Raw genomic sequence first — 21,472 nt, 5'->3', positions numbered from 1 at the left:
TCGCACCGGTCGTTCGTTTCCATGTGAGTAAAATAATGATCGGTCGCCTTTGCGCACCGCTGGTCTCTATTCTCTCCGTACCATCGGTTTTTTGCACTTCTGTAAATCATCGCAATATTTTGTGTATTTCTATGGGGTTATTGCAAATCTTATTCAGTATAATAATTTGTACTCATATTATGAAAGATGGGGTTTTGGATAAGACTGAAAACTGTTAGTAAAAACTGAATTTAAATAAATTATTCCCTTGGAGATTTGCACCAGTTTTGGTGCGTTTAAAGATATCATTTTCTCAATAATTTATGATTGTATTTAATCCCGGAATTCAAGCAATCTTTTTTTAAATTATATGTTTGTTGCTTAGTGTATGACATGTAGGTTGAATTTTTACCTAAAATAATATCCATCTCTTCGATATCCATGTTGACTTTCTCGCAAGAAATTTATCTGAATTTGAGATTATGAGCATCTTTTTTAATAATTAGGTTTATTGAATAATTACATCCCTTGCATTTCCAACACATTTATAACGTAGTTGTCTCCTTTACAACTTCGCGTAGGTCAAGATTCTTGAATCCTGGTCATAGTAGAAGCTGTCTTTTAACAGTCTGCGATAAGTTTGCGCAACCTTTTTTCATTAACGAGTATTTTAACATCAGCTAATTCTATACTCAGTCACAACCTTTTAGTTACAAAGCATCACTCGCAAATTTTTATATATATTGCGATCTTTTGGATGCTGGTATATGAATATTTTGTAGGAAGCAGATTCTATGCGCTTGAAGTAGACTGCGTATTTGTCAAAGTACATAATGAGCACACTCTCCTTTTTGGCACTTCATACAACAATTGTTGTATTTTAACATCCAACGCCTTGCTTTTTCTATAACGAGGAACCTACAATATGGCAGTCCTGCACACCGCCTATTTTAATTGGTGAAACTTGGCAGCTCGACTACATTTTTTAATATTTTTATCGGTATGATTTAGTTTTTACAAAAAGAAATAACTGTAGTGTTTCTATGATATCTGAGTTGAGTTAGGTACAGTCAATGCATCTTTGAAAAATCGTAACTACTCTTATCTAATCTCATACATACGGAAAGCAATCGTGTTACTTTTCTTGTCAATACTGATGCTTGCAGCATATCAGAGATATGATACATGGTCTACTGCGTTGTATTTACGCGCAAAGATGATTCTTCGAAATACTTGGAGTACAGAATATTTTATTTCGGCAAGGTACTTCTCGAATTTACAGGGGAAGAAGGATGCGTGGACGGTGAAGTTACCCATTTCGCATACTTTCTTCCTAATGTCTCGTTTATTTAATTTATATTTTTAAATTTATATTTAATAAACTACTTACTGACGACCACCATTTTCAAAAACAGCAATCAAACCAAAACTCTTTTGCCTTTTTTGAAATATGCACGACAAAACGAAACGCTAGGCACAGCTCTTTCAAAGCGGAGGATCTCAGCCCGTAAAGTGAAGAAAGAAAACCTTGTGGTCACTTATTACCGTCAAATAGTTTCTTTTTGGGTTAGAAAATACGCACATCTTCTCACCGGAATCTGCGTCGGATGACGATAATTTTGAAACTTGTCGGAACGAACTTCGCGAGTTATTTATTTGGACATTTTTCTAAATGTGCGAAACTAAGCTTTACTTGCTGCGTAGAAAACCCGGCTCAAACATGTACGTGTTAAAACAGCAAAACTCACTGAATCACTATACATTTCTTCAAATATTAGTTTCGAAACGATCGGCCGAATCAAAAACTAAAGGTGCGATTATGAGCAATCGTAACTATTTTTAAGAGAAAATCAATACATTTTCAATATGCATGATCCTAAAATTGGCGAAGAAGCGAAAACTTTATTCATAACATTCTTAAGCAAAGCTTGTCAATTCAAACCTATTATTTTTCTGCGTTAGTATTGTCACTCTATCACAATTCTATGTCAGACAATTTGTTGTGTTATTCGTGTAACGATCTATGATGTTGATTGGTTGAAAATTTCAAATATTTGATGCAAACTAAAATAAATTCCTACCTATACAAAACAAGAAAATCATTCTCTAGAAACTATATACCTGGCAACAAATCCATACTCATGTTCTTTCGTCTCCTCTTTACGCTACCCAGAGAGCTAAACGCGAGAGAGCACACGAGCCTACGGATAGAGACCGTACTTTGCGTGTCTCTATATTCTAAGCCCTGCTACGAACCGTACGTAAAGTTTTCGCTTTCGAACCCTACTTAGCAGCGACCGGTGCGGTTCGCTTCTTTGTTCGGGGCTCTACTTAACGTTAAAACGCTTGATTGAGCCCATGAGTGGGCTTGGTCTTACGGTGTACTACAAGGTTCGCATTTGGAACTTCTTCTTTTTATCATTTAGGGTAAAAGCACTAGACTTCGCCACTGCTCTAATCTTTGCCCCCTCCATATAAATTTCATTTTTTTTGTATGAAGTGGCGAAGATAAGTGCAGAATTTTAGGGGGCGAAGTCTGTTTATACCCTACTTAAGCAATATTTCCTTTATTCAAGATAGTAATTTATGGTAATTGATGCCAACGATATAAAGCTCTTTTTGGAAATATATGATGAAGACATCAATGTATTTCGCATATTCTACACATGACTTATATAACGAGTTGCAAAAAGTTGATTGTTTCAGCACGAGTCGTACATTTATCCAACGAAGCTTGCGAAGAGGGCTGAAAAAAACGAGTTTTGCAACGAGTTCCCTACAAATTTTTATGCAATGATTTTTTCATTATACAACTCATTTGAGTTGCATAATGTTCATAATGCAACTCAAATGAGTTGCATTATGAACTTTATGCAATTCAGTATCATAATTTACATTTTATATAACTCATTTTGATATCATAATGGCCAATTTTTCCGAACTGGCTCATTATGCAACTGAAATGAGTTGCATAATGAAAAATAGATGCATTCTCATTTGAGTTGCATTATGAACATTATGCAACTCAAATGGGTTGCATTATGAAAAAAATCATTGCATAAAATTTTGTATGGAACTCGTTGCAAAACTCGATTTTTTCAGCACTCTTCGTATTTATCCAACTCGGCAAGCCTCGTTGGATAAATGTACGACTCGTGCTGAAAAAATCAACCTTTTGCAACTCGTTACATAAATAACTATTATGCAACTATTTTTCATTATGCAACTCATATCAGTTGTTTAATGAACCACTTCGGAAAAGTTGGCCATTATGATACCAAAATGAGTTAAATAAAATAGAAATTATGATACTGAATTACATAAACTATCATACCATTAGAAATAGGGACACTACTTAATTTCATTATTTTTTAAATATATTTTTCAATATATTTCATAATTATAATTTTAAGTAATAAGAAAAAAAAATGTACATGTATAATGTATTAGTCTACGTAGGTTGACGAATTGAAATAAATAAATTAATAAAAGACGTGACTGCTGTTAACAATGTTCTGGCGATCATGTCCATGTCGTCCGCAAAGCACACAAATTGACCGCATTTCGTGAAAATCGTTCACGATTGTTGTTGGGTCCGGCTCGTTCCATTGCAAGGCGATGCTAAAGCGTGGGCATGACGCATGAGAGTCCGTCACCTCGCCACTGTTCCTGGCGAGATCCGAATGATAGTTCCCATGCAACCATTATGCAATTTTGCACATCTTAATTGTTGATATGATCAGTCTGGTTTCAGAAAAACCGTTCACGTCTATAATTTTAAATAAGGCACATCGGGGCAAGTTGAAACGGGTGGGGCAAGATGAAACGCGAAGTTTTGAAATAGATTTCAATACAATTTGTTTTTTTTTTTCGCCGATAGATTGTTTGAATCAAAAACTATGTATTCTGGTATTCAAGCTGTTCACCATTATTGGATAACATCATTTTAACCCGCTGTTTCATCTTGCCCCACCCGTTTCAACTTGCCCCGGTGTACCTTAGCTCTGTTTGGTTGATACTGCGGTCGCATGCCACCGCGTAGTCGATAAACTGATGATAAGTTGGGACCTGGTATTCACAGCATTTCTGAAGGATTTGCCGTACGGTAAAGATCTAGTCCGTTGTCGATCGGCCGTCGAAGAAGCCGTCTGCTGCTACAAGGGAACGTCCATAAATTACGTCACGCAAAAAATCGTCATTTCAACCCCCCCTCCCCCCTATGTCACATTTTTTGTATGAGACCTCTGAAAATTTTGTATGGATCGTCACACTCTGCTGAACCCCCCCTCCCCTTTCCCCTCTAAGCGTGACGTAATTTATGGACGTTCCCCAAGGACGTTGTTGTTTCATCCGTTGCCTTGATCTCCTGTTACTACGTTCTCCGCGCAGTTCAGGTGCGCATCGAAGTGCTGCTTCTACAATTCGATTCGTCCATCTGTCAAGTGACAAACCTTCCTCATCGCGACTCGAAACCGTTGCGTGATATGTTTAGTTTTCGGTAGAACTTCCTTGTTTCTTGAGAACGACATAAAGATCAATACATCCCTGGTTGTACTGGGTACAAGTGATCGATCAAAATGAGATCACTATATCTATATGAATAAAAATGCAATGGCGTTTGTATGTCACGATTTGGGTCGAGAACGGGGCAACGAATCTGTATAATTATTTAATTGTTTCATACGTGCTGGGCTCCAAATAAGAGAGAAAATCGACCAAAAAAGCTCCAAAGCAGGAAAATTTATATTTCCAATTTGCGAGTCATTTTCCTTCAGAACTGCATATCAATAAACAAAGTGGGCAATATGACGTTTGCCACGGTAAGGGCTTTCAGAATAAAGTTTACTTAATTTGATGCAACAATGTAATCTTCAAAATTTTAATTTTTCAAAATAAATTAAGTTCACTCATAGAATTTTGAATCGTTAACCACAATAGATCCTTAATGAATAAGTTTTATTATCAGTTCCCTACGATCTAATCCCTTACGCACGCCACTGCATTATATTAAAGCCGAACGAGTCTTTCGACTTTGACATCCACCACGTTAAAGCTATCACGGTTGAATTTGCGGAGGGGATCCGGTGATAGCAGCATTCGGCGCAAAGGGTGTACCGAGAGCAGGAAACTCTGTCAATTTTCAACGATGCGTGACCACGCAATGTGCCGATGGCTGGACTGGTTTTGGGGGGTTGTGAATATAGCCATACCGAAGTTGTTGCAGTGAAAAAGCCCCAACAGGAAGGGGACCTGGTTATCTGGGACAGAAGTTGAATTGCACATGCAGCTCTCTCCTGATAGCGATAGTGATTTTAAGGGTTTATGGTACAATGATTCACACTAGGAAAAATCACGAACAAATGTTACCAGGGAAAAGTTTTTTTCCTGCATGCACTGTGGTCTGTTCGGTCAAAAATTGTAGAACATTTCTAAACTTAATCTTTAGTCCGAATCTCGAGTTTCGATGGGCGACCCCTTGAAGGTAGCCCAGAACTTCAACGCAGGTTCCTTAAAAACTTGACGTTATTTTCAAAGCAGCAGTATAGATACAGTGCTAGTAATGTACACTCGATCTGATAATTTTGCTCTGGCTGTTTCTGAGCTTGGTTACGTTTTGCTTGTGTCGCTGAGTTGTGCGAGTATACAACGAACGATTCAGAAAGTATTTCATTTCTAGTTCCCTTTCAAAGTCGGAATAAATCCAACACATTATGGGGCTGAAATATGCCCAGAAAGTAGTGCTGAGAAACGCACAGCGTGGGATAGCGCACATTTTATGCTTCTTCATGGAGCGACCGGCGCAGCAAGTATTTCATTTCCTCTCGTACTTCGTCCAGCAACATGAAACAGCATCCTTTATGGTCTACCCGCCCCATCAAGTATCGTAATTTCTGACTATGCTTCAGCGTGCTCGACATACTCGGCACTTGGTCGGTAGAATGCACCATAAAGTATGGAATATCGAGTCGCTTTAATTTCTTGCTGGAAAATTATAAAACTTATTTGTGCGATGAGCTAAAATTTCTAAAGCAACTTGTCATTTATGAAATTCTTCGCTAGTGTTGGTGTGCAAGGCCTGTCGTATTCAAATTTGAGTCGGGAGGTTTCATGTGCTGGTGTGGGACAGCTCCTTGCCATCGCCATCCAGCCTATTTTGAAGCTGGCTCGGCTCGATTCAATACCTCGACACATTCTCTCTCTCGCTGCCATCACCATCTCCGTTGCAAGCATGACGGTCTGGTTTTTCCTGTGTCTGCCCCTGTCTGTACTTGCCGTGGCTGCTAGTAGTAGCGTCGTAAAGGCTTCTTTTTGTAGTCCGACATTCTCACCCGTTGCGTCTTGCGGGTACTACTTCGATCTTCATTTTAGCCTCTCGCTGTCCTTCGTTGCGCCGCTTTACACGTATGAGATTAAGCCTGTCGTAGTTGTCCAGACAGGTCCAGGCGAATGTTGAAAATGCAAGAAAGCGGTTTCGCTGTTTTTTTTCTATGCACTTGATTTTTTTTGTAGATATCTAATGGTGGATGATTCTAGCATAAAACACTAGTAAATTAGTGAGTTAGATATATATGTTCCAACGATTCACAAATGCCACTGTGGCTTTAATACAATAAAATGGCATTCTATTAAAGTTGTTAGTACCGTAAATCGGGGTATCATTGATCAGCGGGGTAACATTGATCGGCTTGACCCACCTCAGGAAATGTTCAAACAAGCATTTTACATTGAATTAGTTTCTGCTATCGAATGGTATATCGTAATCTGCTATCATTTAGCTATTAAATAACATGCAATCCATAAAAATTGAATTTCATAAACATTGAAATAAATCGATTTTTCCATAACTGTGTTTCGTAACGTAATGAGATACATTGTCAAACATTCATCCTTGGCTAGATACAATATGAGTTTCGAAATCACTGTATTACTTCAATATGATATCCTAGAGTTGGATTTTATAAACGAAACTTTTATGGAAACGCTCTTTTTCAGTAAAATATACGATTTATTAAAAGTCGGCTATCAATTCCTTAAGCTATTGCCTATTTTCAGGCGTTATTCGTGGTTTAGAGAATTTTAATCCTAAAATAACTTAAAAAGTACATAATTTGTAAGAATTTGGACAACATATTCGAAATCAGCGACCCCGAATTTAGTAAGTAAGGGTATTTTCAACACAAATAAACATTTATCACTGACATGATCAATGTTACCCCAAATCAACCAAATCAAAAATTAGATTAAAAAACCTATTTACACATGTTTTAAAGTTTTACAATACTTTTTCGAGTAGCTGAACACATACTCAGAGGGCCAGTACTTGTTTTAAAAATATAAAACATTTAACTTTTGCTTAAACAAGAGAATTATTCAAGAAAGATCGTAAATTCTGATCAATGTTACCCCGGATTACGGTATTCTGAAATCAGGCAGAGATTCTTCTGTCGAAAATTAATTAGTGTATTATCTTGTCTCCGTAAACTTATGGAGGGGACTATTTTAAATCGTCTTGAGTTATGGGCTGAAAAAAATGATATTTTTTCATCTCTTCTAATTAGATTTAGAAAATGTTGTGATACTCGTGATTGCACAACTGTTATGGCCTTTTATACTTTCTTACAATAAAAAATAGGATTCTAATATAAAATTATGCACTGTTATCACAGTGGGCCTTCAAAAAAATTTCGTTATAGTTATTATGGTCTTCCTCAATGCCCTTTTTTATGTAATATATATCAGAAATCACTCCAAATGGCTGTTATTTAATTCAATTCGCTGACGATAATGTAATTTCCATAGGTGAAAAAAAAAACAGAGAAATTATTTGTCATTTTATGCAGGTTAGCTTAGATAATATTGGCTTATGGACTTTCAATAATGGCTTTAACATTTCAGATAAAAAAAATATAATTTTTCCTCGAAAACATTCCACCATTAGTGTAGATTTATATTTGTTTATTTATTTATTTTATTTATTTATTTATAAGACTACAATCCTTCAACACTTCAGTTATGGAATATGGTTGTTTTACATTTGGTTATGCTTCTCTTACATATTTTTTGAAACTCGAAAAAAAAAAATCGATTTTGTCGTTCAAGAAATTGTCTAAAATTGATTAACTCTACGCAAATTAAATCTGTTGAAGTATTAGTTAGTATTGTTGCTCGCAAAATTCGTTTCAATGGTTTGAATACTAAATTCCTTGCCCAGTGATTTATTAATGATTTCCTAATAATTGACATCCCAAGCAACACACTTGGACATTAATAAGTTCCTGTAATGTGTATGCAACTATATTGAAAGTTATGCCATTTGAACCAATCGTCATATTAACGACTAAATTGCAACCAAAAAAGCGCAAGAGGTGGAGCCAATATAAAACATCCATTCGTGATATGAACGGTTTTAATACGCAATCGATTTATAACCAAGATACAACTTATAGTCGTCTTAAAAAATGGTGACCGATTCGACAACTAGTCAGCTAGCCACCACATTCGTCACTGCCAGTAAATAATGCATCAACAGTTTCGTTCATGTGATTGATAAATTGTGTGCTTAAATATACCGCAAATAAGGCTGACCGAGAACGCCAATTTGTGTGCCGTTCCAAATTTATCGGTAAGTTACGCATTTTAGCTCCGTATTCTCAACGCGCCTCAGTCTACCTATCATTTTGCGAGTGAAAATTTAGGCATTTATGGTAAAAGTTAACTCGCCATATTACTTTGACGGAGTGCATTTCAGCAGCTTATTTAATGCGCCCGTAAAATGCTGAAAATTAATTTTAGAATTTAGAATGATACTATTTGCTAAATCATGTCTATGGGAATCCGTATTGACAAAGTACAACAATGCTGCACGCGGTACACGGAACCGCCAAACTACCCAAAATTAAATGCTTTTGACGCAATCCCGGTCCAATCAGTCACGCAAGGTAAATTGTCTTTACCTCCAGCTAAAAATATACTCAAGAGTAGGTAAATTCAACCCAAGACCCCCTTCATTCAACCCAAATTTGGGTAAATCTACATTTACCCAAAATTGGCTTATTGGCCTCAAGGACCCCGTTGGATAGACGCATCTCTGTTTATTTACGACAACATCTGTGGGGGAGAGAGGAAAAACAACCTTATTTTAGGTAACTAATCAATTAGATATACTCATTTTAGGGTAAAATCTACCCAAAATAAGGTAGTTTGAATGTTCCGTGCAGGACACAAACAACCAAAAATGCAGACACTTGGACGTGTACTTCCCATTTACGTCGACAAGAGGCTGTCCTTTTATTACGTAACGAAAATTTCACGTTTTTTGTAAAAAATGTAAACCCATTGTAAAATGTTTCGTGGGAAACTCCTAATATTTTTGTACGTTACGTAAGATTTATCAAAACCCCATATATTCAAATCTTTTCAGTGGTAGGTATCAGTCGTTCAGTACTGCGAAAATAAGGGAGAATTTTTGTTGTTGGGTCAATATTATACTTCCAATCAGATTTTTTTTCTTTTTTACCACTTTAATTTTATATTATTTGGAATATGTCGATAAATTTATGAAGAAAAGGTTACATTTTATTTGTACATGATTGCGTTATTTTTGAATCATTTTTGTTTTTTATAGTGCATTTTATATTTTTCATGGTCACAAAAACATTTTGCCGCACATTTTGGAACTTCTACCTCTCCTGTCAAAATTGTTCGTTATGTTCTAAATAAGTTCCAGGTGCAACATGTTTATAACAATCAGAATCAATGTTTTGGTTGATTTGGTTTGTAAACGGTTGTAACTAAGATTCGTTGCAACAATCAGATTATACTTCAGTTACAAATTGGTTTCGCAAGTTTCGACTAATGATGACGTTTGTTTTCATTTTGCTACTTGTTATAAAACTGTTACACCTCAGTTTGGCATTAATACCGGGATTTTAATAGGTTTTAATTTTGTTTGTTTCATGAAAACTCTGTTGCAACATGTTTGCAACGCTGATCATTTCCATTTTAGTTGCAGGTGCTACTTGGGATAGGTACTGAATGTTTTGTATAAAATTAATACTTCTTTTAGACTGACTAACGGACTGACTGATTGACTAATAAATGACTTTAAAGGCATATTTTACTGGAAACGTCCCTCTTGATCTAATTATTTTTATAACCATGACATAAATGTTCACACTTTTTTTCAATCTTTAACTATAAAAAGATGGCAGTTTAAAAATAAAACAAATTCCATACTATGAGTTCTCAATGTCGGTCAATCGTAATTTTGGCGGAATGAAACCTCAGTGTTTATTTTAGACAGATGGTTCATTCATTCACGAGACATTGACTGTGCTCGAGGAGGACCTGAAAGCGCTCAGAGTTTTCGAGCGACGCGTGCTAAGGACGATCTTCTGCGGCGTGCAGGAGAACGATGTGTGGCGCCGAACCACAACCTCGCTGCACTCTACGGTGAAGCCAACATCTTGAAAGTGGCTAAAGCTGGGCGGGCAGATACGGTGGGTAGGGCATGTAGCAAAAATGCCGAACAACAACCCTACAAAGTTGGTGTTTGCTAACCATCCGGTGGGTATAAGAAGGCGTGGAGCGCAGAAATCACGGTGGGCGGACTAGATGGAGCGTGATTTGGCGAGGGTTGGGTGTGACCGACGTTGGAGAGCTGCAGCTGCAAATCGAGTATTATGGCAGCAAATTGTTGATTCATTGTTATCATGTATTTGATGTTTAACGAAATAAATTAAATGAATGGTTCATTTATTAGAATTAGTGCAGGTTTTAGAGTTTGTATTATTGAGGTGGCTTATTTTTTTATAAACAGAAATCTCCTTGTTCCCTTTTTGTTGCTGAATTATTTGCTTTGTATTTCACATGCAGTGTTATTGAAGGGTATTCCCAAAATTTGTTCATCATAGGGTAGTGAAGGTATTCTGGACCGGGCAGGTATTTTGGCCCACCTAGGGAATGATATTTATCACATAATCTCTACTAAATCTTGGTAATTTTTTATTAGAACACGAAAAGTATTCAACTGTGTGATGACCTTTGTTTTGGCTGTCAGTTAAATATGCTGTTCAGTTTTAAAAACAGAGAAAATGTTTTCACTTCCAATGAAACACACGGAAAAGCACCAAAAACAAAGAAGGTGACAAATTAGTAGTCGGCTTCGAAGAAGTATTAAATTTTACAAATAAATATTTATTTCATGTGAATGTAGTTAGGGCCATGTAAGAACTCAAAATAAACTGTTCTTAACCTCGGTGGAGCGATAATCAGTGCTGAAAATTTCATTTCGTTATATCTAAATTTAACCACCTACAGCTCATTTTAGAAGCTGAACCTGAGAATATGGTTTATGAAAAACTTGTGCGACTAGACCATTTCTGCAAGAAAGTCACGGAAAAACCACTATTTTTAGAATATTTCAGGTAAATGCCACGGACTACCTTTGAAAAATGCCAAATGATATTCACCGTGAATATCATTGGCATTTTTCGAAGGTAGTCCGTGACATTTACCTTAAATATTCGAAAAAGAGCGATTATTCCGTGACTTTCTTGCAGAACTGGTCCAGTCGCACAAGTTTTTCATAAACCATATTCTCAGGTTCAGCTTCTAAAATGAGCTGTAGGTGATTGAATCTAGATATGCCGAAATGAATTTTTCAACGCTGGCGATAATATTTACTAAAATGGTGGTTTGAGGTATGGCCAAAATATGTTCAACATAATCAGATGTGGACATATTTCGGAGCACCTGTCAGATCCATCTCTCCAGTTCCTTCTAAAGGGAGAAAACATTCATGCCAATGTTATGTACTCTGAAAACATATAAATATAATAAGGTGGGACCTCCCGTGATATGGGTTGTTATACGTTTATTTCACAATGAGATTGTTGTGGGTTCGATTTGTTCTAACAACTTTTCGCCAAGTTATTTCGTTTCCATTCGATTTGTGCCCTAACAACTTCTCGACAAGTTGAAGTTTTCAGGTGTTTAGTCATCCAGTTTAGAAAAGTTGTCCTTCTCGGCAATTAGTTGATGACTGAGACAATGTGTTATCTAATGTATGTTTGACAAATTACGTATCATTCAAATTACTTTATTTTTGATGGCCTTTTCACTCATTACACTATGTGTGGAACGCCTTTATATTCAGCAAAATTAGCAATTACAGGCGCGTTTTCGGTCATCGGGTTACTTATAAAACAACGGTTTTAATTATAGCCGACGTTTCGAGCGTTTATTCACTCATCTTCAGGGCAAAATTAAAGGTTGTTTTTAGGTCAAGTGGGTTTGAACATGGACAATTTGAACGGTTGACAACATTACAACAGCTATTGTAATGTTGTCAACCGTTCAAATTGTCCATGTTCAAACCCACTTGACCTAAAAAGAACCCTTCTTACGCTTATCAAAATTATTGTTGTATTATTCGTATTTAACATTTTTATTTTGTGTGATTGTGTATTTTTGTCATTCTAGAAAATATTGTGGATTTGGCATCTAGTGGATTGGTTTCCAAAATAGCGTGGACCATGGACTAAACTATGTACCAGAATTGCCAGGCACCTTCTAGAATCTTGTATGCAATACTTCATAATTAAAAAATACCTTAGATATTCTGGAATATTGTATATTTTGTTAACTGCCAAAAGATTTTGAATCGATTATCAAGTGGATATGAAAAACATCGAGATACACTTTGTCTAATAGATATTAGAATCAGATTAGAATTAGATCAGACGACTAAATTAGCTCCGAAGTACTTGGTATTCATAGTTATTGTGTGGAAAGGACAAAAATGACTTGTATATCTACTATATCTGGTCCATTTACCTTTTCTAAGTCCCGCCTTCCGTCTGCACTCCGCCGTAGATGGTACGCAACATCTTTCGTTCGAAAACTCCTCTGGTTCTCTGCACATAGAGTCCATGTTCATGTTAGATCAGTATTGATTGGAAAGCGCTAACGGCGAGGATACACAGAATACACTGTGTAAATCGCATAATGCGAAACCATATGCTTACCTTCAGTAGGTCGGCTCTAGAGGCACGTTCTCCTTAATATGCTTACCTTACCGGTCAGACTTCAGTACCGGTGTCTCCAGTTCAGCACTCTGCGAAGGGTCCGCAAATCCTTCCTTCTGCGCTCCGTTGTACAGGGGATACTCAAAATAACTGAGACAGGTAAGATTTTCACTTTTCAAAAAATGTTCAACTCGCTGTAACTTATCGAAAAGGGCATCAAATATTCTCAAATTTTTACTGTAAGTTCATCAACTAATTGTGTATCAGTGGTTCAAATTTGGAACAATTTCTTTTCCAAATTTGAACCACTGATACACAACTAGTTGATGAACTTACAGTAAAAATTTGGGAATATTTGATGCCCTTTTCGATAAGTTACAGCGAGTTGAACATTTTTTGAAAAGTGAAAATCTTACCTGTCCCAGTTATTTTGAGTATCCCCTATAGATGGTACGCAGCACCTTCCGTTCGAAAACTCCAAGAGCGCGTTGGTCCTCTGCACGTAGAGTCCATGATAGTTAACTTCGTGTGATGGTATACTTTGTTCGGTCGTAGAGTTCTGCGGAGTTTAAAGTAAGCTCGATTTCTTGCCACAATACGTCTCTGAATTTCTCTGCTGGTGTCGTTGTCGGCGGTCACACCACGAATTCCTCTACCGCTTCGATTTCATCACCGACAATAAAAAATCGGGGTGGCGGGGGCGGAGATTCTTCCCTGGAGCCCTTTGCCATCATGTATTTTGGTCTTTTTTATTTTATTTTATTTCAATTCTTAGTACATATTTAACAGTTGGTAATTAATGTTCTTTGAAAGGGTCACCAGAACTTGTTGAACTAGCTTAGTTAATTATTCATTACAATTAAAAAAAAAAAGATAATGAAAAAATAATGATTATAACTAGAATATAAGTTGTTCACAGGAACTCAACGAACAATATATTATATATATATTATATGAGCTATCAAACGACGTTCAAACTGAACAATGGATTAAGCGTTCTTGTCCTCTGGCAGTCGATTAAATGTGTCTGGTCCTATATTCTGGAACCATTTCCTTTCTACCTTAGAGTTGTACGACCAATTGTGGTGCAATTTAAGGCTATACGTGGTTTTGTACATGATCATACAGACTCTGAAAGTGTAGAGTACTTGTATTGGTAGAATATTATGTTCTGTCGTACTGTACAGATCGTTCGTTGGATGTAGGAAAGGTAGCTTGAATATTGCTTTTATACAGCGGTTTTGCTGTATAATGGTCTTCGACACATTAATGACTAATATGATTTGCCTGGCTTTATTCTTTAGACGGATGTACGTTTCCGCTATCGTCTCAAATTTGCAAGTTAGGCTGAAACAAATTTAATTTTGACTTTTTGTCTCCTCCCCCTTCAAAAATATTTGGTTGGATTTTGCTTTTTGAGTGGGTAGATATTTAGAAAAATATTTATCAAAATATCGAGTCTAGAGACGGTGGGTTCGATTCCCGTTCCGGTCGACAAAATTTTTTCGACTCCCTGTGCATAAAGTATCATAGTACTTGGCTCACAATATACAAATTTATGCAATGGCAGGCAGAGAAGGCCCTCCAATATACCGGTGGAAGTGCTCAAAGAACACTATGTTGGAGAGAGGCAGGCCAAGTCCCAGTGGGGACGTAGAGCCGTAAAGAAGAAGTAGAAGACATCACTTGATCCATCTTTGCCTTAATCGTATCAGTTTATCCGGGAGTCCATATTCGTGCATAATCTGCCATAGCTGGTCTCGATCGATTGTATCATACGCCGATTTAGTGCTAAAACTGTATCATACGCCGATTGCTAAACCTTCGAAGGGCCAAAACGTCGAAAATATGAAACGACGAATGGGTTGCTTTGAAGGAATAAATAACTAACTGTTTGCTTACATTACTCGGTCTCTAGACGCTTTGTCCTTTCGGCGTTTGGTTCCATTCGACGTTTTAGCATTCGAAGTTATGCCGGCAGGAGGGAGGGACGTAATTTGCACAGCACTTTTACGATGACAAGACATTTTTCATCTAATCGAACATTCTCTTCGGCTTTGTGGATGATATTGCTCTGATCGGTATCGATCGTGGGACAATGATAAGATGACAGTGAGGAGATGCTTGGTAATAATCTCGGCTGTACGAAGTACATTGTTGCTGGTAGAGACAGAGGCAGGTCTATTGGTGTTAGTATGGAAGTAGTAATTGGCGAGGATGTTTTTAAGTTGTGTAAGTTTGTGTATCTTGAAATATTGGTAAATACACTATGGTGCATAATTGATCGGACAATCGCCGATTTTCATTCAAAATGGCCAAGTTTAAGATGGATATGGATATGGAACTACTGATATGCTGAATTTTTCGTATACGAAGTACACAATGTATTCGTTCACAAGTTTGGGCGTGGCAAGGCGTTCAAAATGTGCAAAATTGATCGGACAGCGGCACGCGTGTAAATCAAAGGGGTACCGCTGCCTGATTACTTTTGCAAATTTTGAACGACTTTCCACGCCCAGACCTGTGAACGAAAACCTGTTGTACTTCGTATACGTAAAATTCAGCACATTAGTAGTTCAATATCCATCTTAAACTTGGCCATTTTGAATGAAAATCGGCGATTGTCGGATTAATTATGCACCACAGTGTATGTGACGCCGCCGAAAATCGTTCTTAGCACGCGTTGCTCGAAAACTTCGAGTGCTTGCAGGTCCTTCTTGAGCGTTGTCCATGTTGCGTGTCCGTAGAGGACCACCGGTCTTATTATCGTCTTGCACATGGTACATTTGGTGCGGGGTGAATCTTTTTTGACAGCAGTTTCTTCCGGAGTCTGTAGTAGGCACGACTTTTACTGATGATGCGCCTTCGCATTTCACGGCTCACGTTATTATCAGCCGTTAGCAAGGGAGATATAGACAAATTCTTCCATCATGCTGCCAGCATGCTCAGTCCCACCTACTAGCATGTACTTTGTTTTAGCCGCATTCACCACCAGCCCGACCTTTGCTGCTTAACGTTTCAGGCGGGTGTACACTCAACTAACAATCACCAGCCGCAAACAAGCATGCATGCTGAATTGTTGCTTTATAATAGTAATTATAGCTGAACTAAAATTATGCTGTACACATTACTGTACAAATGCTATTTCAATTGAAAAAGTAGCCAATGTTCAACTTTTCGTATTGGTATCAACAATGATAATTAAAAACATTTTTCAAGCGTTCAATTAGATTTTTATTCGACTCGCAGTAATTCCTTTACAACATAGTTTAACAAAACTTTTTTCTGCTTCTTGTTAAGTTCATGTAAAAATTAGCACATGTATCTGTATAATGTGTTTTTCACAAGTCAAATAAGCGCTTTCGTTTCATCATACTTCAACTCAGAGTACATGATGTATAAAACACGTGGTTTTTACTGAACAACAGCCGAACTAGTCTGTTGTTCAGTTGTTAGCCATAATGTTGTGCTAATTCACCACTGCTGAATAGGAGTCGAAGTCTGATCATTATTAAACCCCGGAAAGTTTATCTTTTGATTTGAGCGCTGCAATTCATCATCTCTAGGATGGCGCAGATAGGAAGGCATGCGGCTGGTAATCGACGGGTCTCGAGTTCGAATCTGGATTTAGGTAAATTTATGTGTAGTTATTATTCCATTATATTTGTTCACAGTATTAAGTTCATAAACTCTCGTGGAAATTGAAAATTTTTGCATTTCTTTTCTATTTTTAATCATTTTTTTGCTAAAGCTGAATAACAGCCTTAATGTATAGTTGTAAAACGATTTAACAACAAACAGTTCAGTTGGTACACAACACTATGCTTTATAGTTTCTCCAAATTTGTGTGAACAAAGGTTGTGCCTGAAAATTATCCAAATGTTATTCAGCATCATGCTGAATCAATTCGTCGTAAAGGTGCTTGTAAAATGAGTAATTGTTAGTTGGGCAGTTAGTTGCCGGCTTTTCGGGCCCTTATGAAGTTGATCACCAATATCAACTTCTTTTCCCGATCAGCCTAGATAGCTGTGTAGTGTCGGTAGCGGTTAGTTTAACTGGCTAAGAATAGCACTACGGACCGCCTGTTCCAGTGGTAGGAATCCACTAATCAGGTGACCCCCAATTCATGGTGTTATGCGGCTTTATGCTTACCGTGCCTAGGAATGAATGGCTAGGGGGGTCTAATAAAAACCTAACCGCAAACGGAGCCTGTGGAGTACCAGGGCACCCTCCACAGTATTTGCCCTTACTGTGCTAACCGGAGCAATAGCGCGGTGGACCTTGTGTTTCTCCGAGACAATCAGCTGCCCTTCTTCAATCTCATACTTGAGGATGAATAAGGGCGGGATTATGAAGATGTTATTAATTAGTTTAGATTTTCACCTATATGGTTTCGCATTATGCGTTTTACACAGTGTATTCTGTGCATCCTCGCCTTTGGCGCACTCGATTCGATACCGATCTGGCTTTATTGTTGCTGTTCTTTTTTGTGCTGTGATTGTTAAGAGTTTAATCTTGCCTAGTTTGGGTAGTGGCTACGGTTAGGATAGCTCAGATCAATCTTCAGCACAAAAGAACAGCAACGATCAATCTTTGTAGACTTATGCAAACTGGTACAGCCCAAGTGGCGTTAGTCCAAGAACCTTACTTTCGTAAGGGGAATTTCTATTTAGGAAACCTTGTGAATCCGGTGTTTGCTACTTTCAGTAAAAATGAAATGGCAAACTCACGTGTCATGCCTCGAGAATGTGTGCTTGTCAACAACGCAATCGTTGCTACACTCATCTCTGAACTAACTACCAGAGATGTATGTGCTATCATAATAGATGTATCTGTTGGAAACCTCAACAGGAAATACGTTTATTGTTCGGTTTATTTACCGCATGATGAACCATCCCCTACGGATGCTTTCAAGCAAGTCATTGCATACTGCACTGCAAAAGGCCTTCCGCTAATTGTTGGTAGTGATGCTAATGCTCACCATATAATCTGGGGCAGCTCAGACATCAATTTGAGAGGCTCCAGTTTGATGGAATACTTGAGTAGTACAGATCTTGGATTACTTAACATAGGCAACCGCCCAACCTTCATGGTATCTGGTAGAGAGGAAGTGTTAGACATAACGCTTTGCTCTAGCAGAATTAGTCATGAGCTGACCAATTGGCATGTGTCAGATGAAGAATCTTTATCTGACCATCGTTACATCTTGTTTGAACATGTGAATTTTACTTCGCAAACTTTGCGTTTCAGGAATCCCCGGTCAACCAACTGGGATCTCTTTACCGATTTGGTTGCAGCCAAATTTCATGGATACTCACCATCAATTGACACTCCAAGTGATTTAGATGATGCCGTTGATACTACAACGGCCTTCATCATGGAAGCTTTTGAAGAAGCCTGCCCTCTGCGGTCTGTGAAGACCACAAGAGGAACCCCTTGGTGGAACTCCGATCTGGCGAAGCTCAGGAAACAATGTAGAAAGAGTTGGAACAGACGACGTTCGGTTGGATCGGAGGCTTTCAGGTCGGCTCGCAAGGCCTACCAGAAAGCTCTTCGGTCTGCTGAACGATCCGGCTGGAAAAACCTTTGTACAAATGTTTCCAGTCTGAGTGAAGCCAGTCGATTGAACAAAATCCTTGCAAAATCTAAGGATTTTCAAGTGAACGAACTTCGTTTGCCAAATGGTGATTTCACTTCCTCTGATGTGGTAGAATGTTTATTCAGTACACACTTCCCCGGATGTGTGGATATTACATCTTCGGATGAACCTGATGTCTTTTCTTGTAGTTATGATTCTTTAGCTTCGGCTCGGAGTATCATAACTTTAGAATCGATTGAATGGGCACTTAATAGCTTTGCTCCTTTCAAATCTCCTGGGGCAGATGGGATTTATCCTATTTTGCTTCAGAAGGGATTTGATCATTTCAAACATGTTTTGAAACAACTACTTGTTTGCAGTTTTGCTACAGGGTATATTCCCAAATCCTGGCGGGATATTACTGTGAAGTTTATTCCGAAAGTGGGTCGCGCGTCGTATGAAGAAGCAAAGAGCTTCAGACCTATCAGTTTGACCTCTTTTCTTCTGAAATGCTTAGAACGCATTGTGGATCATCACATCCGTGATGTTTATCTGGCCAATGTGCCTCTTCATGTGAACCAACATGCTTACCAATCTGGAAAGTCCACTGTGACTCTTTTACACAAAGTTGTTTACGATATTGAGAAGGCATTCGCTCAAAAGCAATCCTGCTTGGGTGTTTTCTTAGATATCGAGGGTGCCTTTGACAACGTGCCTTTCGATGCCATATTGGAAGCCGCACGGGGTCATGGTATATCTCCAATGATTTCCAATTGGATTCACCAAATGCTCAAAAACCGACATCTCTTCTCGACATTGCGTCAAGCGGCGATTAGGAAATTGAGTGTTTGTGGATGCCCCCAAGGGGGAGTCTTATCATCACTTTTATGGAATCTCGTAGCAGATACGCTATTGAGGCAACTCAATAATAGCGGTTTTCCTACTTATGGTTTTGCCGACGACTACCTAACATTGTTAGTCGGTATGTGCATCAGCACCCTTTTCGACCTGATGCAAAACGCTCTTCAGGTAGTTGAGGGTTGGTGTCGCCAATATGGCCTTTCGGTAAATCCGAGTAAAACATCTATTGTTCTTTTCACGGAAAAGCGAAACCGTAATGGTGTTCGAACTTTACGTCTCTTTGATTCTGAAATCAATGTGACTGAACAGGTAAAGTACGTTGGAGTTATTCTTGATTCCAAGCTTTCCTGGACACCTCATGTTGAGTTCAGAATCAAGAAAGCTTGTATGGCCTTCGGGCAATGCCGGCGAACCTTTGGTACAACTTGGGGTCTAAAACCCAAGTATATCAAATGGATCTACACAACTGTTGTTCGGCCAATATTGGCATATGGATGTCTTGTGTGGTGGCAAAAGGGCGAAGTGAGAACGGTCCAATCAAAGTTAGGCCATCTCCAAAGGATGTGCTTAATGGCGATGTCTGGAGCGTTCTCTTCAACTCCCACGGCAGCGCTCGAAGTTCTCTTTGACGTTGTCCCACTACACATTCATCTCAAACAAGAAGCACTTTCTTGCACTTACCGTCTATGGGTACTCGGTTTACTAGAGGAAACTCCTGTGAACCGCAGTTCAACACACACCTCGTTGTTTCCACTTTTGGTGAATTGGGACAAAGTTGTCCTTGCTCCAAGTGATCTTACAATTGCTTGTAATTTTCCATATAGGAGATTTTCCACGAAATTCCCTTCCCGGGAAGAGTGGACATCTGGTTATCTGGAGAGAAGTATTTCAGACGGCATCGTATGTTACACTGATGGCTCCCTTCTAGAAGGTCGAGCAGGTGCTGGTGTTTATTCTCGTGAGCTAAGGCTGTATCAGTCTTATTCACTTGGCAGACACTGCACCGTTTTTCAGGCCGAAATCTTTGCTCTTATGTGCGGAGTGCAATCAGCACTTCAACAGCACGTAATGGGCAAAGTAATATACTTCTGTTCAGATAGCCAGGCTGCTTTTAAAGCACTTGCTTCGGCCAACTCCAGGTCGAAGATAGTTATCGCTTGTCGAACTCAAATTGAGGAGCTGAATTCAGCAAACGCTGTTCACCTTGTATGGGTACCTGGCCATTCTTCCATCGCTGGAAATGAATTGGCTGATGAGTTAGCTCGCACTGGAGCATCACATGACTTCATTGGCCCTGAACCAGCTATTCCGGTATCCAAGTGTTGGGTGAAGCTTCGGATTGACACCTGGGCTGCCACTCAGCACAAACAATACTGGAATAGTTTGGAGTCATGTCGTCAAACAAAATTGTATTGTACTGAGCCATCTCTAGGGGTGGCAAAGTATCTAACAAATCTGTCAAAGCAGAATTGCAGCATGCTGGTCAAAGCATTGACTGGCCACTGCCGACTCAGTTATCACATGGCGAATATTCAGCAAGCTGATTCATTTGCATGTGATAGCTGTGAATCCGATTATGGAACTTCGTATCATTTAATATGTAACTGTCCAGCTTTTGCGCAATTGCGTTTCCGAGTACTCGGGAAACACTTATTAAGTGAAACTGACTTCAGAAACCTGAATCTTCAGGACGTTCTGTTGTTCTTGACCAGCTGTGGTAAAGAGCTATAGGCTCTCTTTACGCTTTATGCATTATCACAGTGCCCTTCTCAGGGCGCTGTTCGAACCCATTGTGGCACGCTTATGCGTTATTACAGTGTCCTTTTCAGGACGCTATGTGAACCCATTGTGGTACGCTTTTGCGAGTATGACGATCCTATTCCCTTACCTGTCCTTTCCCATCTCCTATCATTTTTCCTTCCCTTCTCCGTCAGGTAAATGATGAATAGGCTCGTGTTCATGGCGATGGCACAAATTTCCCAAATGGAGGAGAACGTGCCTCTAGAGCCGACCTACTGATACCTGA

At 38.6% G+C, this 21,472-nt stretch overlaps 1 protein-coding gene across 1 annotated transcript in view; it reads left to right on the top strand.

Moving 5' to 3' along the window:
• Window positions 1-21,472, top strand: part of LOC134288024 (uncharacterized) — a 49,108-nt gene extending 27,636 nt beyond the window's left edge. The window contains exon 2 of the mRNA XM_062851624.1: window positions 19,615-21,472. Within this exon, the coding sequence (XP_062707608.1) occupies window positions 19,834-21,177 (1,344 nt within the window). The 5' untranslated portion in view covers window positions 19,615-19,833 and the 3' untranslated portion in view covers window positions 21,178-21,472. The remainder of the gene's footprint in view (window positions 1-19,614) is intronic.

Source organism: Aedes albopictus, chromosome 2 (genome assembly GCF_035046485.1).
Source record: "Aedes albopictus strain Foshan chromosome 2, AalbF5, whole genome shotgun sequence".
In the NCBI taxonomy this organism is placed as follows: Eukaryota; Metazoa; Arthropoda; class Insecta; order Diptera; family Culicidae; genus Aedes; species Aedes albopictus.
The sequence above is the reverse complement of the archived record's forward strand: the minus strand, read 5'-3'. Positions and strand labels throughout refer to the sequence as shown.